The 26035-nt window shown below is 45.9% G+C and overlaps 1 protein-coding gene across 3 annotated transcripts in view; it reads left to right on the top strand.

Moving 5' to 3' along the window:
- Positions 1-25349, top strand: part of Zc3h7a (zinc finger CCCH-type containing 7A) — a 35805-nt gene extending 10456 nt beyond the window's left edge. For 2 of the 3 annotated variants that reach the window (XM_046445753.1, XM_058579930.1), the window contains exons 2-23: positions 1644-1745; positions 2453-2492; positions 4202-4399; positions 6484-6642; positions 7107-7187; positions 7280-7318; positions 8232-8265; positions 8480-8763; positions 10030-10234; positions 11215-11279; positions 11748-11931; positions 13134-13295; positions 13904-14100; positions 14699-14799; positions 15417-15598; positions 15982-16058; positions 17237-17370; positions 17774-17879; positions 20354-20462; positions 22038-22171; positions 23793-23956; positions 24436-25349. In XM_046445753.1, the coding sequence (XP_046301709.1) occupies positions 1678-1745; positions 2453-2492; positions 4202-4399; positions 6484-6642; positions 7107-7187; positions 7280-7318; positions 8232-8265; positions 8480-8763; positions 10030-10234; positions 11215-11279; positions 11748-11931; positions 13134-13295; positions 13904-14100; positions 14699-14799; positions 15417-15598; positions 15982-16058; positions 17237-17370; positions 17774-17879; positions 20354-20462; positions 22038-22171; positions 23793-23956; positions 24436-24625 (2913 nt within the window). In that variant the 5' untranslated portion in view covers positions 1644-1677 and the 3' untranslated portion in view covers positions 24626-25349. Of the gene's footprint in view, positions 1-1643; positions 1746-2452; positions 2493-3113; positions 3411-4201; positions 4400-6483; positions 6643-7106; positions 7188-7279; positions 7319-8231; positions 8266-8479; positions 8764-10029; positions 10235-11214; positions 11280-11747; positions 11932-13133; positions 13296-13903; positions 14101-14698; positions 14800-15416; positions 15599-15981; positions 16059-17236; positions 17371-17773; positions 17880-20353; positions 20463-22037; positions 22172-23792; positions 23957-24435 lie in introns of those variants that run through there. The other variant, XM_058579932.1, reaches the window with a different exon arrangement.
- Positions 25350-26035: the final 686 nt, after the last annotated feature.

The following is a 26035-nucleotide window of genomic DNA, read 5'->3' as shown; positions in this document are numbered from 1 at the left end:
TCACCAGTCCTTTTTAAACTTTTTATTTAAGACAGGGTCTCACTTAGTTGTTGAGACTGGCTTTGAACTTGTGATCCTCCTGCCTCCACCTCCCGAGTCACTAGGATTACAGGTGTGCACCACTGCCCTGGGTTTGGCTACACTATTTTAAAAACTATTCCAGAAATAGTGCCATTTTACTTCTGTGTTGGGGACTGTTTGAACTTTGTATTTTGGAGCATTTCAAATATATGCAAAGTAGAGAGAATAGTGTGAAGAATTCTTACCAATATTCTGCTGTTTCATCCTGCCCCCCCATCCCTTTCATAAATTGCTGGAGTATTTTATTTTTTGCTGAAGTATTTTAAAACAAATTCCAAACATCATGTCTTTTTCCATGAAAACATTTCAGTAAAGTATAAGATACAGATTTTTAGAACTGACAGTCTTTAAAAGATAGTAGGGACGGCCATCAGTTGTCACCCTTTGGACATTCCAACCCCCATCCTATCCTCACACTTCAAAAAAGGTAGATTTAAAACAAAACTACAAGTGCTAAGCGATAACAAAACTCGAAAATTTCAACCACGCACTTAAAGTATGGATGGAATTTCCCTTTCTGTCACCAGGTCCAAATTCATGATTTATGTGATAAGAGTCTTCTTAGCCAGGCACAGTGGTGCACATCTGTGATCCCAGTGACTAGGGAGCCAGAGGCAGGGGGATTGCAGTATTCGGGCCAGCTCAGGCAATTTAGTGAGTCCCAGAGACTCAGAAGGCTGAGGTGGGGAGAAGAGGTCTTAGTGTCAGGTCGTAGTAGTTCTCAGCTGGGGGTGATTGTGCGCATCTCTCCCGCTTCCCCCAGGGACATGTGGCTGTGGTGTGGGTCAAGGTGCCACAGCCATGTGGGTAGAGGCCGGAGATCCTGCCAGCTGGCATCCTGAAATGCGCAGGACACTCCACAAATAAGCAGTCACCTGGCCAGGGTGCTGAGGTTGGAGGCCCTGGTGCAGGAGGCCGGGAGGAGTGCTTTATCTGCATCTCTTCACGGTGCTTCTCCCTGACTCGGGCTCTGCTCAGTGAGCATTGGTCACTGGGGGTGGGTGTCAGCAACATGGACACAGGTTATCGCTAGTCAGTATTGGGTTGAAGGCAAACTAACTATCCAGAAGTTTCAACTGAAGTCATTTTAGATCACCGTCCTATCAGTGGTGATCAGCAGGACTCTTTCAGAGTTTGTGTGGCAAAATAAGTAGATGGTTTAGAGTCTGCTGGCGAGGAAGCCAACCGTCCTGGGAGGCACGCGGACGATAGAGCTTTTTCCTTTCTCGAGAGCTTCCAGAAGCGAGGCAAAGGGACGGGCTGTTCCAGTGCCATGGACACCTGAGGACAGACGAAGACACACCACGCCTGCAGCTGGGGGGAGGGAGGGAGCAAAATGACCTTCCAGGGAGACCAGTTGGAGGGACAGACAGGCTCTGCACAGCTGGGCAGCCTGGAAGAGAATGGAAACTGCTCGTGGGGGGCAAGACCACTGGGGCCCCAGTCCTAGGAGGGGAGTGGGCGTGTCTACAGCTCACCCTGCGGCCAGGCCTGCAGTTGGGTTTGAAGGGGACCCAGGAGCTCTGGCATCTGATGTAACTGTGTGCCTTGTTTCTTTCCAGATTGTTCATTTAGAAAGTGGATGTGTGGGATAACATGTCCAGTGTGTCCGAGGAGAGGAGGAAGAGGCAGCAGAACATTAAGGAAGGACTGCAGTTCATACAGTAAGCACGAGGTTCAGTCTGGGTGTGCGTCACCTGCTGCGGCCCTTCTTACGGGGCCTGACACTGAGAGCAGCTCCCTCGCGTGAACAGGTCCTGTTGCCCTGGGCTAGAGGTGACACACCTGCCAGTGTCCCTTCCCTTCCTGTTTGCAGTTCTTGGATCTCACTGTTGCTGAGTCTTGGGGTTGAAGTCCTTCCTCTCCCCAGAACTGAAGAACTTGAATTTGTTCTCCTCAGAACGGTTCTGATGAATGGAAAAGTGACTGAAGTAAACATCTGTCACCACAGAGGGCTTTCACCACCAGACGTCCCTGTGAGGCAGTGCCTCCGTGACAGACAGCCCTCCGTTGGGTGGACTGTCCAGGCAGAAGGGCCTCTTTGTTCCCTCCTGGGAAGGAGACATGGTCCTCTATACTGCACTAAATTGGATCAGAGAGTGTTAGTGGCCTGTTCTATTTTTAACCTTTTTGGCATTTGAAGAATCAGGCCTTCTTTTAATAGAAGTAGATTTGAAAGAAAAGTGCTGTGCTTAAGGAAGCGCTAGGAATAGTTGGGATTTTTGCTTCATGACTGCAGGCTGGCGGGCACTGGCGGTGAAGAGGTGTCTTCAGATGTGTCTTGCACCAGCGCAAGCAGTTTTAAGATAACTTCTGTCTGAACAAATTCCGATGGGAGCCTGATAATTATAATTGATTTGTTTCTTTTTAGGTCGCCGCTGTCATACCCAGGAACCCAGGAACAATATGCGGTAATGACCCTGGGAGGGTCTGCTTGAGAGAGCAGGGGGTGGCCAACCTGGCCTTGGGGTCAGACCTGACCGCTGCCCTTTTTCACAAACAAAGCTTTATTGGGACGAAGCCACTCTCAGTTGCTTATGTATCATCTCTGGCTTCCTGTTGACGTGTGGTAGTTGTGACAGAGACTTTATGGCCTGCAAAACCTAAAACATGACCTGATGTTCACACAGGCGGTCTGCCAACCCCGTGGGTGGGCAGCCTTCTGGGGGAGGGGTGGCACGTGGACAGTTGTCCTGTGCTTTCTTTTCCTCTGTTAGTGTAGTTTGAATTGGGGTGTCTTTTGAGCCCTTTGAAAATGACCCTTCATTTTATTGAAAATAAGTGGGACAGAATCTGAGAAGAAGAATGTGTAGAATCTTCTGTTTTCATCTTGGAGCAAGTCCTGACAGCAGCAGTAAGCGGGCTGGATGGCCCGAGGGAAGAAGTGGCAGTGGACTGACCAGCGAGACCCCCGGGAGCAGGCCCTCGGGGCAGCGAGGGTTTGGGCGCTTCCCAGTGTTCTTTCTCTCTGTCTTGTTCTCCTTCCCTTTCGGTTCAGTTCTCTCGTCCTCTCTTTTCCTCTCTCCACACAGGTATAGAGTCAAAAAATGTGTGAGCTAGAAACCACTTGGAGGGATCCTTCCATTTTCCACATGTGGAACTGGGGCCCACAGAGCATAAGTGGCATGTCACAAGTCGCACCAATTATTTTTTGTACTGGGGAGTGAATCCAGGGGCACTCTACTACCACTGAGCCACGTCCCCAGCCCTATTTTGTATTTTATTTAGAGACAGGGTCTCACTGAGTTGCTTAATGCCTTGCCATGTCTGAGGCTGGCTTTGAACTCGCGATCCTCCTGTCTCAGCCTCCTGAGCCGCTTGGATTACAGGTGTGCACCACTGCGCCTGGCCCCACACCAATCATTAATGGTTGACTTGTCCTTTTCTCTTTAAGGTCTAGTCAGCTTATACCCGAATTCATAAAATGAGACAAAAAAAGTTGAGTATTGACCAGATCTTGTGATGGGAGAGGACTTTTAAGATTTTGAAGTAGTGATAGGAGTCATGAAGGAGGATCATGAGCTTGTGTGCCCACCAGGAAGATGTGTGTACTTGAGAATGGCTTGGTCCCCTTCCCCAAAATCAGTAGGTGACTCAAGCAGTTTACCAAAGAAATAAAACAGTCTGCAAGCAGGCGGGAAAGTTCAGCCTCACTGGTAGTAGAGACATGCAGGTTAAAAGGACACTCTGTCCACTCAGAACTTGGGGTTTTTCTGTGCACATGCGTGCACGTGCATGTGCCCACGTACCACCCATCAGGGGAGGTCCAGGAAGCTGTCCACTCGGGTGTTGGTTGCTGATGCCTTCCTGGGGTGCTGGTGAGAGGCTGAGCTCTGTGCTCTTGGGCCGAGGGCTTCCCTCTGCCTGGCATCCTGGTGCAGGACCGGGGAGCCGAGCATGTATATGCAGGGGCTTTTGCTGGACTTTTCTTCAGAAGCAGAGAAAATTCTCTTGCCAAAAAAAAAAAGCAAAATGAAGCCCTTGCAGACTGTGCAGCAGGGCCGTGGCAGGGCTGTGCTCTGTGGGGCTTTCTCTGAAGTTTTAGGTGTGAACCTTAAAATCGACCCAGGCCTTCCTGTGTTCTGAGAGGGCTTCAAGAAGTACATTTTCTCTTTTCAAGGTGTATTTGCGTGCTCTCGTGAGAAATCTTTTTAATGAAGGAAATGATGTTTATCGGGAACGTGACTGGAACAGCTCGATAAGCCAGTACACAGAAGCTTTGAACATAGCTGATTATGCAAAGTCTGAAGAAATTTCAATCCCTAAAGAAATCATTGAAAAACTACATATAAATCGTATTGCCTGCTATTCTAACATGGTAAGTGTGATTTTTTCTTTTTTTTTTTTTAAAGAATGTGGGCTGGGGATGTGGCTCAAGCGGTAGTGCGCTCGCCTGGCATGCGTGCGGCCCGGGTTCGATCTCAGCACCACATACAAACAAAGATGTTGTGTCTGCCAAAAACTAAAAAATAAGTATTAAAAAAATTCTCTCTCTCTCTCTCTTTAAAAAAAAAAAAAAGAATGTTTCTAGGAGAAAATTTACCTCTGTGTTGTAGAACATTAACAAAGAGTAATTTTCTGCCATATCTATGATCCCAGGGACTCATGAGGCAGAGGCAGGAGAATCTCCAGTTCAAGCACAGCCTGGGCAACTTAGACCCTATCTCGAATTTTTAAGAAAAGGGACGTAGGCCAGGTTAGTGGTAGGTAGTCTTGGGTTCAAAATAAACACATTTTCCTAATTTCAGTTTGTTTTTTTTAACAGATCTAGGGGTCAAGTATCAAACCCAGAACTAATTTCAGTTTTTAAAATTTTTGTTCTTGGTTTTTTTTTTTTTTTATTTTGTAGTACTGACCTCGAACTTATGATGCTCCTGCCTCAGCGTCCCTAGTCACTGGGATCACAAGCGTGTGCCACTGTGCCTGGCTAATTTCACTGTTGGTTTTTTTTTTTTTTTTTTTTTTTAATATTTATTTTTTAGTTGTAGTTGGACACAATATCTTTAATTTATTCATTTTTATGTCGTGCCAAGGATCGAACCCAGGGCCTCACCTGTGCTAGACGAGCTCTCTACCACTGAGCTACAACCCCAGCCCCTAATTTGATTTTTTTTTTTTTTAATATTTATTTATTATTTTAGTTTTCGGCAGACACAACATCTTTGTTTGTATGTGGTGCTGAGGATCGAACCCGGGCCGCACGCATGCCAGGCGAGCGCGCTACCGCTTGAGCCACATCCCCAGCCCCTAATTAGAGTTTTTAAGAAAGACATATTAACTGCTTTTAGTGTGGCCCAAGGCTTTAAAAAATCGGCTTTAGATAAATCTTTAGGGATCTAAAAATTACTTTCTTAGTGACTGGTCCTTGAAGATTCCCATTTGAGGATGGTGGTGGGAGTGTGTCCACTTATAAGAAGTCATCTGAAGGGTACAGTGGCCATGCCTGTGATCCCAGCTGCTCCCAGGTGCAGGCAGGAGGGTCACAAGACCAGCCTCAGCAACTTAGGGAGACCCTGTCTCAACAGGGACTGGGGATGTGGTGCAGCATCTAGCACCTGGGGTTCAGTTGCCAGGACTGAAAAAGATTTAGTTCGCCCTTTTAGGGCTTTTTTTCTTTCTTTCACAGAAGTGTTTCTAAGCTTAGAAAGCAGTATTTTGATATGCTGATAATTCAGGAAGATTAGAAGATGAATTAAGAAAAGTCTCTGTGTTGTCTAGCACATTTTTCAAGGACATTCAGTGGTGACAAGTGTGGTTTCCAACCCATTAGTACCCTCAGTCAGCTCTTGGGAGTTACATTCCATTTCCCTTTTATTTTTAATTGATACATCAAAATCATCTTTGTTTGCTGGATGCACTTGGAGCTGCATTGTCCAGGTGCCCGAGGTGTGGCCCGAGGTGTGGTGCTGAGTCGGGGAGAGTCCGAGACTCTCTCTGGATCATTTTTCAGTTTCCTGTGGTGCAAACATTTGAAATCCTGTCTTCAACCTTTAAGATACACATTACTTTAAAGATACATTGTTACATGTAGTGACCCATTTGACATTCTAATGAGCCCCAGAGGTGGTGAGTGCAGCGGGGAGGGGATAGAATGGAGAGTGGCACAGGGGTCTTCAGTTTAACTTGTAGAAAGCTTTATTTCTTGGTGATCTGGGGTCCTTATGGTCAGACAGTTGCCGGGTAGGTGGTAGGTGCATTGATATTCATGATGTCCTTTCCAGTTTTGTGTATTTGAAACTTCAAAACAAAAATAATTCTGGAAAGAAAGCTAACATTACTGACTTTGCGTTTTAACCGAGTGCAGCGGGATGGCGTCTCAGAGTTGTCTCCACTTCCAGGAAGGGGTCCGTGTGAGAAGGGAGCCGTGTGGTTGCTGACTCTCCTCTCTGTCCTTCACACCAGGGTTTTCATGATAAAGTGGTAGAAGATTGTAGTGCTGTCCTCACTTTCAATGCCAACAACTGCAAAGCTCTGTATCGGAAGGCTAAGGCTTTGAGTGACTTAGGAAGATACAAGGAGGCCTATGACGCTGTGGCCAAGTGCTCCCTGGCAGTGCCTCAGGTATGGAACTTAAATGTGGCTCATTTGTTTATGTCAGGCTGTTTTACTGCTCGCATGTGAGTGGCATTTAAAGAGTTAAACTTCTGAGAGTGTGGTCAGTCCGAGTGACTGAGGAGGCCGAGGCTGAGGTGGGAATATTGTAATAAATATTGTAATCAATTTTCTGCTAATGCAGAAAAGTCGCAAATTTGATTGAGACCGACCTCAAAAAAAAAAAAAAAAAAATATATATATATATATATGGGCTGGGGATGTGGCTCAGTGGTAGAGCACCCTGTGTCCAATCCCCAGATCCAAAAAACACAACAAAAAGTTCCGCTCCCTGCGCAGCCTCCAGCCTGCTCCAGTTGGGGTGACAGCTAACAATGCGAGGGCCTGGACAGGAGGTGCCGCACGCTCGCTGGTTCTGCTGCCTGGTCTGTCAGTAGAGCCGTCTTCTAAGCATGCATGTTGCCTTTTTTCAGGATGAACATGTAATAAAACTGACTCAGGAGCTAGCTCAGAAATTGGGATTTAAAATAAGGAAAGCGTATGTTAGAGCCGAGGTAAGCTGGGTTCCGTCCGTGAGGGCTTTGCATTTTGTTTTCTGAGTTGGAGTCAGTTTTGTTTTTAAATTAGTGTCTTTATTATATTTCAGCTCTCATTGAAATCCGTTCCTGGGGACGGGGCAACCAAGGTAAAGTTATGATTTCTGTATGAAGCATATTTACAAGAAAAGGAAGGATGGAATTCTTAGCAATTCTGCTTCTCCTATTTTTAGTGCGAGCCTCTTTTAGTCCTCACATAATTGACCAGAGCTTCCTGTCACTTTAAAAAAGAAAATAAACTCAAGTAATGTATTTCAGTCTTAACCAGCATTTCCTGAAGTCCGTTGGAGCATTTTACAGGATGTGCATAGATGCTAGGTTTTATTTGAGAAACGTAGACCAGGGCCAGATACTACCTAGTTTTAGGAGACATTAAACAAAAAAAATTACGAATTTTTTTTTTTTTCCAAAGCTAAGTCTTCTTCGAGATAGTAGGATGCTAATGGTGTGTGGGGGGGTGTTTTGGGGGGTGGAGTGGTGGCTAGATTAGTCCCTTGCGTTCTACTAAATGTCCTTTTTAAAATGTTGGTCCATACGTGGGGACAGCTGGGCTTGGTTATGCAGCTGTAGAGTCAGAGACTCATGCAGGAGGGTCACTTGAGCTGAGACCCCCTGGGCAAGTGCACACGTGTTATAAAGGTTTAAATATTCATTGTTTTTTTTTTTCCTCTGCCCACTGCCCACAGTACTGGGGATTGACTCCTAGGACACTCCATCACTGAGCTGTCCCCCTAGCCCTTTTCATTTTTTATCTTGAGAAGAGGTCACTCTGAATTGCCAAGACTGGCCTCAAGTTTATGATCCTTCTGCCTCAGCCTCCCAAGTAGCTGGGATTATAGGTGTGTGCCACCAATGACCAGCATTACTTTTTATTTCTTGGATCTTAATTAGAAAGGAGTCAGATTTCTGTGCAAACATGCATTGCTCTTTTAGGATGAGTTGTAGAGATTGCTTGATCGTTGACAATCCTGAAACCATGATTCACTGTGGTTTAATTTCTAGGCTGTGAACTATTCTGTGGAAGATATTGAGCCAGGTATGTGTTCCCATGTTGTCTTCCTGTGCTGAAGGGTGCTAGCTTTAACTGGACTTTGACCTGGCACTGTCAGATGACCTCTGTGTGGCTATTCAAGTGCGAGCATAATTGTGTCGTGTTTCACCTAACTCCTCGTGTTCTCTGTCACTGACTATTGACACCACTATTGTGTCAGTCTGGCAAAAGCGAGTGAGTACCTCTCCATCTGTTACAGATCTGGTGACTCCAGGGCAAGAAGCACTTCCCGCTGTTTCCCTACCTGCGTCCAGTTTTTCTCATGACATAGGAAGTGAGCTGGCCTCAGTTCCTGTCGCGCCCTTAGCTTCTGTTTTGTCCCTGCAAGTGGAAGAGAACACTCTGCCCTCCTCAGTATTGGCAAATGGAGGGAAGATGCCTTTCACGATGCCCGAGGCTTTTCTGGATGATGGAGACATGGTCCTTGGAGATGAGATCGATGACTTGCTTGATTCTGCCCCAGAAACTAACGACACCGTTATGGTAAGTTCGGTGCTTTGCTTTACTTCCAAAGATGCGGTTACCATTTGTTTAAATTGTCATGTAACTGGGTAGATACTTTGATGTTCCAGACTGATCTATGATTTCTGACTTTGAATATTATTTTTGTCCTTCTTTGGTGGTAACTGGATAATTGGGTCATTTTTAAAACAAGAAAGTAACATGCTTCTAGTCACTAGCCAGTTTTTCTGACTAAGAATAAACATTTGATATTTAAGGAAAAACAGTTTTATGGGTTAGGAACTTCTCATTGGCTTGAGGAAATTCTCTGTCAACCACATACCTTAAAACAGAAGTCTGTGGACCAGCCCACTGCCTGTTTTGTGTGGCCACAAACTAAAGATTTAACATTTTAAAAGCCTAGAAGAATGACAACCAACAACAACAAAAATTTTGTGAGACTGTTTCAATGTCCTTAAGTTTTGTTGGAATGCAGCCACAGGCCCTCTTGTGTGTTGGCCGCAGCTGCTCCACACTGCCGTGGCTGAATCGAGGAGTTGGAATGGGGTCATGTGGTCTGCAGAGTCAAAACACTGAACATCCCGCCCTGGACAGAAAAAGTTTCTGACCCCTTCCATAAAGTGTGTTAAAATTGAGGCCCGTGAGGGGAGAGGTTCAGAGCTGGTTTCTGGTAGATGGTGTCCCTGTGAGGTTGGCTAGGAGAGATGCCTGCGAGTGTCTGGAAGCTCTGGGTTTGGCTCTCAACAGCTCTGTGGTCTCGGGCAAGATACTTGGCGTCCCTGTTCAGTGGCAGTGACTGAGGTGCAGATCCCGGAGGGTCCTGAGCATCCCCCAGGAAGCGTGTAGTACCCACTGTGAGGCACCGGGGGGCGCTTACAAATCTCTGCTCTGAATTGGGAGGGGAGGTGGGAGCTCGGGTTGTCCCTGGGAGACTGTGAGTTCCGCCTATGGAGAGGTGGTCCCGGGGTTTCCAGCTCCCTTTCTGAATCCCCCTTCTTCCCAGAGCATCCCATTCATCTGACCACCCTCTTTAATAAAACAAATGATCAGGAGCAGATGAGTGTGATAGTTGGGCTTATGCAATATTAGACTTCACACCTCAGTCATTTTTAAAAGTTGGATTTTAAAATGAAGTCTGTAGCTGAATTCTTCCAGTGGATCTTCATTTTGATTGTGATGTAACGTGAGTGCCCTGTGGTGATCTGTTTTTATTTGGTGGTGTTGAGAGCAGGCCAGCTAAACTTACGGCAGAGTTCTGTGAGTCTCGACCTCTCTCTTCTCCTGCAGCCGTCAGCCTTGGTCAGAGGACCGCTCCCGGCAGCCAGCCTCGCCCCCAGCTTGCCCTTTCCGGCATCTCTGCTGGGGACCTTGCCCGTTGGTGCGAGGTATACGCCTCCACCCTCCTTTGCAGATTTGTATCCACCTTTGACCTCATCCTTAGAAGATTTTTGTTCTTCTTTAAATTCATTTTCAATAAGTGAATCCAAACGAGGTAAGACTCTAGACTCAATTTTAAACAATTGCAATTAATTTTCTAAAAATGAAAACTAGTATCTGGAATTATGTAACTAACTTTAGGCAATAGGAACCTGAAGTTTTTCCACGAGCCAACAATGTCGAGACCGAGTTCACCTTGGTCTTAACAGTACCGTTCCAAGCACAGGAGTAGAGGTGAGGGTGGACATGATCGGGGCCCTGGTCCCTACGTCGGAGCCTTTGTTAAGCAGGGTGTCCTCTGTTATGGGGTGAATGACTTTTAATGTATTCTTCAGCAAATCTGAAGGGTCCGAACGACTGATTGTCTTTTCTAAATGCTAAACTGGGAAAACACTAATTTAAGGTCTGTGTTTGGAATGGTAACAGTTAAACCTATTTTTGGCTTCATCTATTAAGCTCATTAAACTGCACCTGGCTTGACTCCTGTTTCTGTAATCCCAGGTTTAGTACATACTGTCAGCAGTAATGTCAAAAATCTACAAATTTTTTCTGAGACATTGTCACTTGGCTAAAATGGCAAGCCTCTAAATAACTGAAGTAAACATTTACAACTGAAGAGAGTGAAGTCAATGGGAGACAGACAGATGGAGAGGAGATCGAGTAGTAGGCCCAGGGGAAAAAAGGGCCTGAACCTGGCCTGGGTTTAGCGCTGTGCTGAGCTTCTGCTTCCCGTCTTCAAAGGGGAGGCTCTTCCCCCATTTTGAATAATTTCCGTAGCCTTTTAACAGTAGGCCCTGCCTTAGATCATTTCTCCAAAAATAACTTTTCCTTTGAATCTGTGTGACTAAGGGTCATTTATACCCTTGGTTTCTAGAAGGAAGGAAAACTCTAGAGCCCTCCTTGAGTGTCAGTAATAATAAGCAAGAAAGCTCCTGGGACTTGGGCGGGAACAGGCGGAGGGAAGCCCTGGCCAGTCAGCTGTGTGTGTCACTGACTAGAGTGAAAAGGTCTGTTGAAGTTTTTTTATTATTTTAGATCTGCCCACCTCAACTTCTAGAGAGGGAACAACGCTTAACAACAGTAATTCTTCCCTTTCACTTGTAAGTGCACTTCCTCTTTTGTAATAGTCGCTTAAATTGAAATAGGCCTTGTACTTACGGACCTGATTGATTTGAATGACATGAGGGTCTCCCTGGAGTCTGTGTGTGCTGTGGGACGTGGTGTGTCAGACAAACGCTGTGCGTTCAAGACTGGGTCTGTCCCTGCCAGTCAGTCACTGTGCAGCTGGCGGAAGAGGCTCCTCGTGCAGCCTGAGCAGCTCGGGGAATGTGAGCCCAGGGCATGTGAGGTGTTCGTCCAGAGACCCAGAACACTGGAGGATGCCAGCGGGGTGCCTGGGGACCAAAGAGGGAGATTCAGACGGAGCTGGTTTTTACAAAAGCCGGGTGCTGAGGACAGGGCCTTGCTCTTCAGATGCCTCCAGCCTCCTTCCCTAGTGGTAGTACAATGTGTGCTGCTTGTTTGTTCTGTTTTTTTTTTTTTTCTTTCTTTCTTTTTTTTTTTTGCAGATGAATGGACCAAGTAGTTTATTTGCTTCTGAGAGTTTCCCGGGAATTTCGAGTCAGCCTAGAAATGACTTTGGAAACTTTTTTGGAAGTGCGATTGTGAAACCGTCAACAGTGGTACCAAGACATCCCCTGGAGGGAACCCACGAGCTGAGACAAGCTTGCCAGATCTGTTTTGTAAAATCAGGTCAGGATCAAACAAGTGGCAGAGAGCAAACTCATTCAGACGCAGTAGGTTGTTAGGAGCTCGTAAGCAGCTGTCAACAGCTGTGCCATGGTGGCCGCTGTCCGTCACCTGCTTTGATTCTCACTGAGGAAGCAGCAGGTACTGATGGCATTTGGAATCTGATAGGATGAGTCATTGCTCTGTTGAATATTCACCTGACTTAGAAACTTACTGAAGCTTTTTTTTTTTTTAATTCATTTTTTACTTATAGGTGGACACAGTACCTTTATTTTATTTTTATGTGGTAGCTGAGGATCAAACTCAGGGCTCCACACGTGCTAGGCAAGCACTTTACCTCTGAGCCACCACCCCAGCACCCTAATTGAAGCTTTTAGGAAATTCCTTGTATTCTAAGCATATGTGTAAAAACTTTGATAATTTTCAAATAAAGCAAAACTAGAAAAAAAGTATGTAACAGATCAGTATGTGACCAGGTATGGTGGTGCACACTTGTAATTCCAGCTGCTCAGGAGGCTGAGGCAGGAGGATCGCAAGTTTAAGGCTAGCCTTAGCAACTTAGTTGAGACCCTGTCTCAAAATAAAAACTAAAAGAACTGTTTAAAGTACTTCCTCTTGATTTTTGCTTCAAAGCAAGTGATATAAAGAATTCTGGTCTGGACCCAACTTTATTTTCTTTCTTAGTTGTACATTTCCCCCCCAGTTCTGCAGATATATATATATTTTTAAATTATTAATATATTTTTTAATATCTTTATTTTTATGTGGTGCTGAGAATCGAATCCAGTGCCTCATGAATGCCAGGCGAGCTCGCTACCACTTGAGCCACATCCCTAACCCCATTTCTGCAGATCTTAGTTGGCTTTATTTGAGATTCTAGAAACAGTCAACAATGTGGAACAAAAATGGTCCTTTGTAAAAAAAAAAAAATAAGCCTTCAGAATGCCTAACCAAATTATTTCCCTAATAATTGAATAAGGGGATGTTTTGGTTGGACTGGTGGTGAATAGAAGTTGTATTGCCTGGCAAACAGGAAAAAAATAAAACAAGGCAAAATCTGCTTTGGTAGCCTGTTTCTGTTTTGATGAAATTTGGGGGGTCATGGAAATCACTGTTTATCACTCAGGTCTGCTTACAAATTGACTGTAGAATGAGTTTTTTTGTTTTTTGATGCATATCAGCAATCTTCTTTTTATCTCTTTCAGGCCCTAAGTTAATGGATTTCACTTACCATGCTAATACAGATCATAAATGTAAGAAAGATATTTTAATTGGTAGGATAAAGAATGTTGAAGATAAATCATGGAAAAAAATTCGTCCAAGACCAACAAAAACAAATTATGAAGGACCATATTATATATGTAAAGGTACATGCTGTAATTCTGCATAACTATATATAATTACTTAAGTACGTTTATGTAAGTAATAAACTGCTACGTTTATTGTAAGCACTCTAATATTGACTGTTAATAAAAATGCTCAGACTTACTAGCAGGATCCTTGGGTTGAGATGCCAGTGTTTTTTTCTATTATTCTTACTGTTGTTTTGAATCTTGTGTATATTTTAGAGCTGTTAATGGAAACAGGGCTTCGGCCACGTTTCAAACGGAAAACTCTGAAGCTTGAAGTTTTATCTACAGAGAATTGGAACATTGGGACCCGGCTTTGAAAATGTCACTGTGTTTAAGATGCTTTGGAGAGGAGTGGGTTTTCTTCATTTTTATCAAACCACTTAGTCTGAATATACTTTGAATGTTCCTAAGATCATTTTTTAATCTCAGATGGAGTACTTGAAAATGTTGAGGGACTTTCCCCCTTTTGCGATAAAATTCATTTGGGCAGAGTAATAAATGTAGGGTTTCTTGAAGCCGTCTACCAATTACTAAAAAATCTCAAATGATGCGCTCAGTGTGATTGACGCTCGTCAGCTTTGAGAGGGCTGCGTGGCTCAGTGTCTCCTGCCCTGTCCTTCCAGATGTCGCTGCGGAGGAGGAATGCAGGTACTCAGGCCACTGCACGTTCGCCTACTGCCAAGAAGAGATAGATGTGTGGACCTTGGAGAGGAAGGGGGCCTTCAGCCGGGAGGCTTTCTTTGGTGGCAATGGGAAGATCAGCCTCACCGTGTTCAGACTTCTGCAGGAGCATCTTGGAGAATTTATATTCCTTTGTGAGGTGCTTTTTCTAAGACTATTTTCTGCTCTGTAATAGGTGATGGCATTAGGGGTGTAGTGCAGGGGTGGAGCACCTGCCGGGCACGCACAAGGCCCTGGTTCCTTCCCCAGCACCACATACACGCACACTTGGGTGATGGTTTCTGACTTGCGGGGAGCTCAACAGATCCTGCCATGTGATAAAGCACTCACTCAGAAAGTGGTAGCTACTGGCAGGCCTGGTGGTGCACACCTGGCATCCTAGTGGCTCAGGAGGCAGAGGCAGGAGGATCGCAAGTTCAGAGCCAGCCTCAGCCTCAGCCTCAGCAACAGTGAGGTGCCAAGAAACTTGGTGAGATCCTGTCTCTACGTAAAATACAAAACAGAGCTGGGGATGTGGCCCAGTGTTCCAGTGCCCCCGAGTTCAATCTCCAGTACCCCCCTCCAAAAAAAAAAGTGGTAGCTACTACTGTCATCAGAAAGAATGATAAGAAGTCTTCACATTGGCTATTAATTGGCAGAAGAATGGAATACAAAAGTTTGTAAACTCAGGCAATACTCTGGGCACAAGATTCAGAGTCTGCATTTGTGTGATAATCCTCCTCCTCTCTCTTTTCCAGAAATGTTTTGATCATAAACCTAGAATGATAAGTAAAAGAAATAAAGATAATTCTACTGCTTGTTCTCACCCGGTTACAAAGCATGAATTTGAAGACAATAAGTACGTTGGTCATTCTAATTTTTGTAGTGAAAAACTAGATCCTTTTCATAGATCCAAAAAAACCAAAAGTTGTATGTGCCCAGCCATCCCCACTCCTTCCGTCATTCTGTCCTGTTTTCAGGCACAGTAACTATTTTAAAATGTCTTTTAAGCTGGGCATGATGGAGCATGCGTGTATTCCCAGCAACTTGGGAGGCTAAGGCAGGAGGATTGCAAGCTGAGGTCAGCTCCAGCAATTTAGCAAGACCCTGTCTCAATAAAAAGGCTAGGGATGTGGCTCAGTGGTTAGGTACCCACTGGGTTCAGTCCCTGGTACCAAAAAATACCCCAAAATGTCTTTTAGTAGATTTGACTAGGAATTAATTAATGATTTATTAAATTGATTCTTTCATATAGAAAATTATTATTGAGTCATAGCTGTTTATGACTTGGATTTAGGTGTGTTTTGGTTTAAAATATAATTATATTCCCCCCCCCCCCCATTAATCCAACAGTTGGATGTGGTGATGTATATTTCTGATAAAGATCGGAACGGTCTCAGTCTAGAACGGGACATTGTGTGTGCTGTGTAAAAACCATGACAGAACAATATCAAAACGTTACCGTTTTCTTCTTAGGTGCCTTGTCCACATTTTGCGAGAGACAACGGTAAAGTACTCCAAAATCCGATCTTTCCACGGTCAGTGTCAACTTGACCTGTGTCGACATGAGGTTCGCTATGGCTGTTTAAGGGAAGACGAATGCTTTTATGCCCACAGTCTTGTGGAACTGAAGGTCTGGATCATGCAGAATGAAACAGGTGGGTCTGTGTGCCTGAGGACTGTCCCCAAGAGCACAGTGGGTGGTGGGACGGAGACGGCAGCCTGAGGTCTGTCCTCACCCCCACCCACGGGTCCTCCCTTGCTGTGGTCTGGAGTTTGCAATTGCACACTCGCTGTGGTCTGGGGGGCTGTCTGTTCTGGGGGTGGGCTCCTGTCGCATGGATCTGGGAGGAGGAACCCTCGGGTGCACCTAGAGCTGAATTTGTAAATTCCATCTTGAGGAAGAAGAATGTACTTGTCCCTCTTGGTGACAGACCAGGCTGGCTGAGGCATTTGTGGGTTGAGGGTTCTCCAGGACTGACTGGCCGCACTGGTGCTCGGCTGCTGTTTAGAATTTAAGGAAGGCTCGTCCCTTTCCCAGGTATTTCTCATGATGCGATTGCTCAGGAGTCTAAACGGTATTGGCGACATTTGGAAGCAAGTGTACCTGGAGCCCAGGTATGTCCTCTGTGTCTTTTCCAGAGGTGTTGGTGTCTTTTTGGAATAGCCTCCTGGGCATTGGTTGAGGGAGGGTGCCGATGACATGTACTGTCCAGTTATTTAATGTTCATTCTGTTGAGGAATTCTTTTGTTAAAAAACAATTTGCATTTTAGTTAATCATGAAAAAAAAAATCATGCCTGGGCTGGGGATGTGGCTCAAGCAGTAGCGCGCTCGCCTGGCATGCGTGCGGCCCGGGTTCGATACTCAGCACCACATACCAACAAAGATGTTGTGTCCGCCGAGAACTAAAAAAAATAAATAAATTAAAAAAAAAAAAAGAGGGTCAGTCCAGTGATTTAAAAAAAAAAAAAAAAAAAAAAAAAAAAAAATCATGCCTGCCCATAATACCTGCCCACAGTGTGGGTCCCTGTTTTCTCATTTAGTTTAATTGATGAAACAGTTGGGGTCTCAGGCTTTGGGGATTCTTGGAATGAAGGAGGTGGGTTTTATTTGTAGTTTTGCAGACCACCTGGCATAACTTGTTTACCCACTGTCTCCCCATTTAAAAATAGTTATTGTGCCTGAAAACAGGACAGAATGACGGAAGGAGTGGGGATGGCTGGGCACATACGACTTTTGGTTTGATTTGGATCTATGAAAAGGATCTAGTTTTTCACTACAAAAATTAGAAAAAAAAGAAACAAAAACAATTCCGGGCATTTGATTCAAAGCTGGCATTTGTAGATCGAGGCTTGGCATCTGTAATCTGCTACTATCATGTTCTCTTACATATGGGAGAAAAATTGGAGATTTTTTGGTGGTGGGGGGTGGGGGTCGGCTGGGGATGGAACCCAGGGGCACTCGACCACTGAGCCACATCCCCAGCCCATTTTGTATTTTATTTAGAGACAGGGTCTCACTGAGTTGCTTGGTACCTCCATTTTGCTGAGGCTGGCTTTGAATTTGCGATCCTCCTGCCTCAGCCTTCTGAGCCACTGGGATTACAGGCGTGTGCCACTGTGTCTGGCTGAATTGGAGATTTGAATTATTAGAGCATATTCATAATGGTCAAGACACCAAGCCAGATAAAATAAAAATTTGTATACTATTATGAAAAAGATGTATGATGATTTGATATTTTGTTCTCAGAAAACTGATTTTTTTTTTTTTCAAATAATCTTTTTGTTGTTTAAGGTATTTGGCAATCAGATAATGCCTGGATCTCTTAATATGAGTATAAAATTTGTGTGTGCTCAGTGTCTGAGAAATGGTCAAGTCATTGAACCAGACAAAAACCGAAAATATTGTAGTGCAAAAGCTAGGCACTCGTAAGTATCTTGTGTGTGTGCGTGTGGAGGTGTGTGCCCTTGTGGTTACTGTTTCATGGGTATAAAATCTTTCACATGAGAAGAAAGATTAAAAAAAAGATGAACACTTTGAAGAAAGGAGTGTATAACTATTTACAAAAGGGGAAGAGATTTTTAGCATTTCGTAGCTAAGAATCCAAATGTAGTACTTCTCCTGTACTTTATCAGTGATTTGTTGAGGATTCATAGGAAGGTTGGGAAACGTCCTCAGGAAGTGGAATTGTAGCCTCAGAGACATTTCTTTCAGAAGTGTTGAGGAGAAAGAGAGCATCTCTGGTCCTTCAGGTACACACTTCGTGCCTCTCTCTTTACGTGATGCCTGTCCCCAGTCTGTCTGTGTTTTTCTGAACTCCATGTTTCTTAGGTGGACCAAGGAGCGCCGGGCCATGAGAGTGATGTCTTTTGAACGTAAGAAGTGGATGAACATCCGTCCTCTCCCCACAAAGAAACAAATGCCTTTACAGTTTGATGTACATACGTAATTTTTAAGCCACTTTTTAAAAATTAGGCATTTCAAATCATTAGAAAGTAGTGATTCAGATTGGAACGCAAGCCCTTTAAACAATGCTCATCAGTAGTAATGAAATTTAGCTGGGTCCTCTTTTGTTTTCCTTCCCCTTTAATATGTGTGTGATTCTGAAATGATTTTCATAATGACTAGAATTTTAGATACTGTAATTGAGAAAAAGGTCATGAGCATAATTTAACTTATTTTTCAAAGGAATTACTTTTGGGATGGAATGAGAAAATTCCATTTAATTTTGGTTCCTTGCATTTGATACCAAACCCAGGGCCTCCTGTGTTATTGTGAAGGCTATTGATGAGTTTGTTTTTATTGTATTTTGTCTGTTTCGCCGAAGCAAGGGATATAAGCTTAAAAATACTCAGCCCTGTAGGACCTTTGGAAGGTAGCCCAGAGGAACGTGTTTGGGGCCAGAGGAGCCCGTTCCTCAGCACCCTTGGGTCGGAGCCGGCAGGCCAGTTCTGGCTGGGGCAGTGCCTCCCTGGTGAGGAGGTGTGTTCATCTTGGCACACTGTAGGGATCACGTGGCCTTGGTCACGACTGTCCACGCAGACCACTTGCGTTGTGTCTGGACTTTCCTCTTTACAAGAGAGGGATCTGGAGAGTTCAGAGGTGTTTCACTGTGTGACCTAAGGGACAGAGGAAGGTGGGGCCTTGACAGGAGGTGAAGTGTCTACCCCCATGGAGAAAATATGGGGAGAACCTTCTGCTCAGGGAAGCGGGGCAGATGGACGTCAATGAACCATCTTCTCTGAATTGCCAGGAAGAGTTGAGGAAGAAGCCAGTAAATTTTCATAACCTACAACACCTTTCAGTTCTGTAAAACTCACATCAGTAACAAGCTCAGTGCTTGCAAGGTGGTGGTTGGTGTGCATGTGTCTGGAGTGGTTTGAGGCTCAGACTTAATCGCTTTCAAAGGAGGGGGACCAGGGTTTATTGGAGCCATATCTTGGGCTCTAAGAAAATGTAGAAAATGCACGTATCACGGACTTGGCTAAGCTGAGGACATCTGAGAACCATTCTAGTTCATGAGGCAGCTGCCTGGGACGGTCGATTCTTCTTCTTCGCCCGTGGTCTGCTGCTGTGCTACCTGACAGGACTTGTTTCCTTTACCTTTCTCGACCATACGAGGCACTGTTAGGGGCCCTTTTTCTGAAAGAAGAAATCATGCCCTGTGCATGTGCACGTGCAGGGAGTGTGGTGAGGTGGAAAGAGAATGGGCTTCAGAGTCTGCCAGAAGGGCTCGCGGCAGGTTCTTGAGCCGCAGGGTGTCCCTCTGTGCGTGGGAACACCTAGCTCACAGGGAAGATGCAGCGGGTGGTGGTCGTCGTAAACACCCAGAGCAGTGCCTGGCCTCCCGTCGAGGCTTTTCTTGTCCTTGTTCCTCCTCGCTGAGCTTTGGAAGACGAGGGTAAATGTCTCTCTAGTTTCGCCTTCCGAGCAACCTATTGGGATTCCACTGGGAGAGAGTGTGATGAAGTGATTGCTGGGACCGGTTGGTTAGCTGCTGGCTTCATGCAGAAGGTTTTCAGGGTGGTGTCCCTGACGCGGTCCTAGGGAGGAGCAGTGTTGAGGGCCCCCTGCTTTCAGGGTGTTTCAAAAGCAGGTTTTAATGCCCCCGGAGCTGAGTACATGGGCAGCCCTTGGGGAGACACAGCAAGACTCGCTGTTAATCAGCTGTGCTAGAGGGTAGGCTGTATCCGGACAAGTTGGCTGCTGATACTTAAGAAGGGACTCTTGGCAACCGAGGTTTGCTTGTCTCTGGAAGGTCAAGATTCTTAGGAAAGTCCATGTTCTGCTGGTCACCATGACTTTATTTTCCGACTAGTATCACCCTGTTTTCTTTGTTAAATAAAAGTGCAGATAGCCCGAGAGGTACTATCTGAGAGCCCTGGAGCTCTGTGGCCTGGCTGGTGCACTAATTGCCTTCAGGTAATGTGTATCTAGTGAATCGTGGCCAGCACTGGGCATCAGTAAGTGACGTTTCTGAAGTGTCCCTGGCCCCAGTGAGGGGAAGCAGGCTACAGTCCCTTTACTGGTCTCCAAGGCTGAGCTGTAGGTGGCCTGATGTGACACAGGGGACAGGAGGAGCCATCAGAGAGGCCCGAGGTTTTCATGGGATTAAATGTTCTCAGTCTGTTGACATTTTCTTGTAAGAAAATGTTTTGTACTATGATTCTGTACTTTATTTTCTTCCGGGAATTTCCTTTTTGAAAAATTCTGACATAGAAGTATTTACCATGAATGTCATCTCAGATATTTTGGGCTTATCATCAATTTGCATAGAACCAAATTAATTTTTTAAAAATTTTATTGTGAAGCATTAGCACCAATAATAAGACTTATTTTGCTGAAGTTAAAAATTAGTTTACTAAGTGTGCTCTGACTGACAGCCTGTTTATATGTCGATTTTTCACACAGCTGTGCAACCACATTGCTTCTGGAAAAAAATGCCAGTATGTTGGGAACTGCTCCTTTGCTCACAGTCCTGAGGAGCGAGAGGTGTGGACGTACATGAAGGAGAACGGGAGTAAGTGGGTGTTCTCACTGCGTCCTTGACCTCTGCACTCTAGCTCACCCACAAATGCCTTTTTATATATATATATAAAAACACCAGCAGAAAGCAGTTTGCATTCTAAACAGTTTTACCCTGGTGGTGACAGTGACGGTGACCTCAGCCTCAGGGGAGCAGAGTCTGAGTGCCAGCGTGCTCGGTTAGGTCAGGTTTGGATGTGAATATGGAGGTCTGCATTGTTTCATCTAAGAAATGTGTTCCCCAGAAATGGTCTAGGGAAGCTCAGTCCTTCCGTAGCTTCTTAAACCAGGTGGTCTGCTCCTGGGCAACCGTCGCCCTCCCTCCGGAGCAGCCAGGCAGACAGGAGGGCTCCTCGGGAAGTCAAGACCCAAAGAGAAAGCTTTCACCTTGGTCAGATTTTAAGTTCATTTTGGAGCCTTTGAGAGGAGCCACAGACCACCTTTTCCTTCTGACCATAAACTGTCTTACAACAGGGAACATTGTTCCTTAATCTTAAATGAACCCACAGAAATACACTGCCCACAATCTGGATGAAAAGAATTAATTGGATTTAAGGCTGCCACCTGCTGTGTGACCTGTGTGGGAGTCCCTCTGGCTGTCTTGCTTAGAGTAAGGACACACAGTCAGCCTTCCTAAGATCTTGCAGTGACTCTTGCTGCCGCTGCTCCTGAGAAGTTTCTCTCTCCTCTTTCCTGATGATCCAGTATTAGAAACCCTCAAGGAGACAGGAAGCCAAGTGCAAATGAGATGCTCAGACCAGAGTGTTTAACACAGTGGCTCTATAGGAGGACAGATCTGGCCATTCAGCTTCCCTCCTTCTGGGGACAGGTGGCAGTGTCTGGAGACATTTTCACAGTGATAACGGAGGGGAATGTGCTGCTGGCTTCTGGTGATTGGGCAGGGTCCAGCCTCCCATAACGCACAGGACAGCTGCTAGCAGCAAAGGATTCTCCAGGCAGGTGTCAGCAGTGGTGCGGCTGAGAAAGCCTGGTTTTAGCACTTGGCGGTGACGCCCACTACTACCTGTTCTTGCCACAGGACGCAGCTGGCAGCCACTGCCCAGGACCTGGTCACAGTGGTATTGTTGCAACTTGCTCCCCAGCATGTCAGTCCTCTTGACCTGTGGCTTGACTGACGGGCTCCCATCAGGGATGGGATCCTGGTCAGTGAAAAGTGGGGAGTGTATTAGCTCTGAGCCCCCGAGCCATGTTGGTGGCCTGACGTGGTTATGGCACTGAGGGTGTAATGCCGGGTGGCGGTAAGCAGTGCCAAGGCTTTCTTGGCAGTACCTTTATGATGGTGTGAGTTTTATTAAACACTCCTAGAGTGTCTGGCAAATGCGGGAAACAGTGAATTAATATTGCAAACTAATGTTTGTGGTCTAATTGTCCTGAAATTGATTCTTGCGCATGAGAATTTATTTGCTGCTCAGACTGGACCGTGTCCCCGTATCTAATACCGCCGGTGTTTTGAAAACCTGCTGACTGACATAGAAAATGATGTGCATGATCACGCGTGGGTTCAAATGGCTTTCCCTTGTTGCTGCTGAAATAATTCATCTTTCTCTAGTACAAGATATGGAGCAGTTTTATGAACTCTGGCTAAAGAGTCAAAAAAATGAAAAAAGTGATGATGTAGCCAGTCAGTCAAACAAGGAAAATGGAAAGCAGATTCACATGCCGACAGATTATGCTGAGGTCACCGTAAGTACCGAGGGCCGTTTCAGCCCCACTCGGCCTGGCAGTGGTCGAGAGGAGTCCTTTTCTTTCCTACCTTTTCAAAACCCGACTCCATTTCCTGCTGCCTGCCCTGCTCTGGGGCCATCTCCTCTCCTCAGGAGTTTCCTGCCATTAGCTTAAGTCTCCTTGGGCCAGAACTTCCTTGTCTCAGTCCTTTTTCCTGATTGTGCGTCCAAGGCCTGTTCTTCTCCTGGCCAGCCTGGGACCCTGAGCAGATTGATGACCTCTCTCTAGGGGGGGTCTTTGTGATTCTTACTGAGCTGTGATGACCACCGGACGCTGGTCCCAGGGGACGCCACAGAAGGTGCTCAGGGACTGTGGGTGGCCTCTCCCCAGGCCGCATTCCGTCCTGACCTCCTGCAGTCTGGCCTCTCTGCATCTGGGTGGAGACACCTGGATCACTGATGGTCTGTTTCTGTTTTGGTTTTCTTTTCTTTCTTTCTTTTTTTTTTTTTTTTTTTGTTATTCTTTTAAAATATGCATGGCAGTAGACTGTATATTGACATTTTATATTACACGGAGTGTGACTTCTCGTTCTGGTGGCTGTACCTGATGTGGAGTTACACTGGTCACGTAGTCATGTATGAACAGAGGAAAGTGATTCATTCTACTGTTGTTCCCATCCCTCCCCACCACTTCCCCCTGTCCTCTGTTTTGGTTTTCTTTTAAAATTTTCAAAAAGGTAAAGTAGCTCCCGTCATGAATGGCTTGAACCCACCATGCCAGGTCAACCAGGGTTAACACTTATGTTTGCTTCTGCAAAATAAACAGTGCCGCAGATCAAGTTGGAAGTCCATTTGGTCCCCTTCCCAGAGGACCCAGATCCTGTGTTTCTAGGCCGTGTTCACATATCATTGGTATATTTCTACCTCTTGTGTAGCACATTCCCCCCGTCGCACAGTGCCCGTGTTCTGTGTTCTGCTTGCTCCTTGTTGGGCCTCGGGCACCTCTCCATACTGGTGCAGTCAGGTCCACGTGCCCGGCCCACTGCAGGCCTCGTGTTTGGCCTGGTCTGCCATGTCTCCACCAGGACACTTGGGAAATGACTAACCCCAACCCCTAGAGTTTGCACCTGTGGTAGCTTTTAAATTCCATGTGACAGTTTCCCCGGGGAGATCTGTCTGTACTTTCCCGGCTCCTGGCACAAACCTGACCTGTAATCATGGCTCAGTTCATGCCCCCCAAAATGGGGCAGAGCTGCTGCTAGCCCTTCCGGAGTGGGTGTGCTCTGTCTCTCATATCCTCCCGTCTTCCCCTGTGGTGTGGATTCCTCCCAGAATCCTTATTTGAACCTGCCTCTTGTCCTCCTGACAAACATCCGTGTTTGTTCAGCTTCTTGCTGGAGGCTTCCTGGGTGCCTAGCAGGAGTGGACGCCGCCTCTGCTCTCTGTGTGCTGGCTTGCATCCTCCTGCTGCGGTCTCTTCCTTGTTCCTGCTTCCCACTCTGACTTTTGTGTTCTTACCCTGCTCCCTTAGAGTGGACCTGGGACTTAGATCAGGTGGCATCGGGATCTCCCGGTTTCCCCGAGCAGTTTCAGGACACAGACAGCGTCCCTGATGGCTACCTGTCTTTGCCACCCACTAGGTGGACTTTCACTGCTGGATGTGCGGGAAGAACTGTAACAGTGAGAAGCAGTGGCAGGGCCACATCTCTTCAGAGAAGCACAAAGAGAAGGTTTTCCACACTGAAGATGACCAGTACTGCTGGCAGCATCGCTTCCCCACAGGGTGTTTTAGTATTTGTGAGAGGTATGTAGGTCTGGACAGTTTTCCCTGTGGACGTTGCTGAACTCCTACAACTTCATGGAGATTATCAGGGGACAGAGTGTCTGGTATGGCAGATACCCTCGCACCTGCTAAGGATATGTGCTACCAGTGAGCTACACCAGACCCAGTTAGAAGCTTAAGCCTAGGAAAATGAATCTTATGGGCATGTTTTCTGTAGAGAAATTAGTACTTTAAACTATTTAGATGTATTCAATGAAAAGTACAGATTTGGGCTGGGGGTGGAGCTCGAGTACGGGAGGCCCTGGCTTCCCGGCCAGTGGTCAGGTGCATACTTCGCAGGCCCACACCCTGGGCTCAACACCCAGCACCAGAATAAGTAAACAAAAAGATTCCTGAGAGTTACATGCAATTCATAAAGCTAGTGGAGTTTCTATCTCCATGAATGTGGCCTGGTTTTCCTAAATGCCTGTGAGCCTTACCGAGCTGCCTCGTCCTCCCAGGTATATGAATGGCACCTGCACAGAAGGCAGCAGCTGTAAATTTGCTCATGGAAATGCTGAACTTCAAGAGTGGGAAGAAAGAAGAAACGCCCTCAAGATGAAGCTCAACAAAGCAAGAAAAGATCACTTAATTGCCCCAAATGATAATGACTTTGGAAAATATAGTTTTTTGTTTAAAGATTTAAACTAATATGCTGGCTTTTATGTAACCTAATCAGAGCATTGACCAGAAAAATTGAAAGTGTTCTGAGGCACATAGCAGAGGAGCTGCAGATTTTCTGCTTGTATTGGCGTGTATCGTTCCTCCTGAGCAGCAACCCACAGTAGGTAGGAAAACGGGCTGTTTAACAGGTCCGGCCAGGCTCTCACGGAGCCATTGGCATCAAATGGCGAAGTGACTGCTACCCGGGTGCCCTCTGTTGAACAGACTTTTGGATGAAGTGTGTTGGGAAGAGGATAAGGTTATGTCTAGGACGATTCTTTGAGTTGGTCCTGCAGATAAGAACCGTGACGGTAAGAGAATAAACACTGGTACTGGGATCAGAATACATGATGAATGAAGTTCTTTACATGTTTTAGCGGAATGAATTTGTTTAATATAATAAAGTTTGCTACTTATCTGTATGTAGGTTGCTAAAAAGGATTTTCTTAACTCAGATTTTAAGCCAAATAACCATTTAACACTAGTATATGTTAAATGGGGTATTTTTCTGTATTTGTATGTTTCACTATAATAAGGGAAGTGAGGATCATGTGCATCAAGACTATTTTGAAAAATAATCAGTTGAATCAAATTTTATTTCTTGGTCTTTTGCTGTTTAAATGATGACTTTGAAAGACTAAACTTGTACTGTTGGTATCGTGTAGTGTATGGACCAATATTGCCTGTAATAAAAAATTTTATATATAGATGACCTTTTCTTTTTTTCTTGGTGTGGTTCTTTCCCCACAAAGAATTGTTGAAACTGGGTATCAAAATCACAAGTTGGTTTAAAAAAGATATTTTAACTTAAGCAGTGAGTGACAGATTGCCACTTGGAGGCAGCTTTTCACATATACCCTCTTCTCCTCCGAGTCGGGCTGTAGCTTCTGGTGTGACCCTGGGGGGCTGTGCTGTTTGTTCAGGGGAGTTACTTAGCATGGAGGACGGCGACCAGCTGGTGGGAGTCCACAGAGCACCCTCGACAGGCCCTGGCATTGCTGAAAGGGACCACTGAGGGCTTGGGCCCAGGGGGCTGCCAGGGAACAGAAGCAACTGCACTGGCCTAACGGGGAGCAGGACAGCGGGCCAGGGAGAAGAGCGTGGCGGGGCCGGGGGCAGGCGGCCACGGGAAGGGCCAGCTGAGGACTTGAAAGGCAGGGTCTGTGGTGGACGAGCCCTTGAACCCCTCAGGCAGAATGACTTCCTCATGACAACCTGAAGGTGGGCTGCTGGGAAGCGGAAGAGAGGCTTGGGCCCGCTTCCGGGGGGTGAGCAGGAGGGTAGAAGGGGGGCACTGCGCAAAACCAACAGCTCAGAGTAGGAGGGGTCCCCGAGTCCCCCGGAGGGTGTCGGGAGGGCCTCTGGTTTCCCTGTGTGGGAAGGCCCTGGAGACCAGTT

This window comes from Marmota monax, unplaced genomic scaffold, assembly GCF_021218885.2.
Source record: "Marmota monax isolate L192 unplaced genomic scaffold, Marmota_monax_Labrador192_F-V1.1 WCK01_AAM20220418_F8-fsc00035, whole genome shotgun sequence".
NCBI lineage: Eukaryota > Metazoa > Chordata > Mammalia > Rodentia > Sciuridae > Marmota > Marmota monax.
This window is presented reverse-complemented; position numbering and strand designations above follow the sequence as displayed.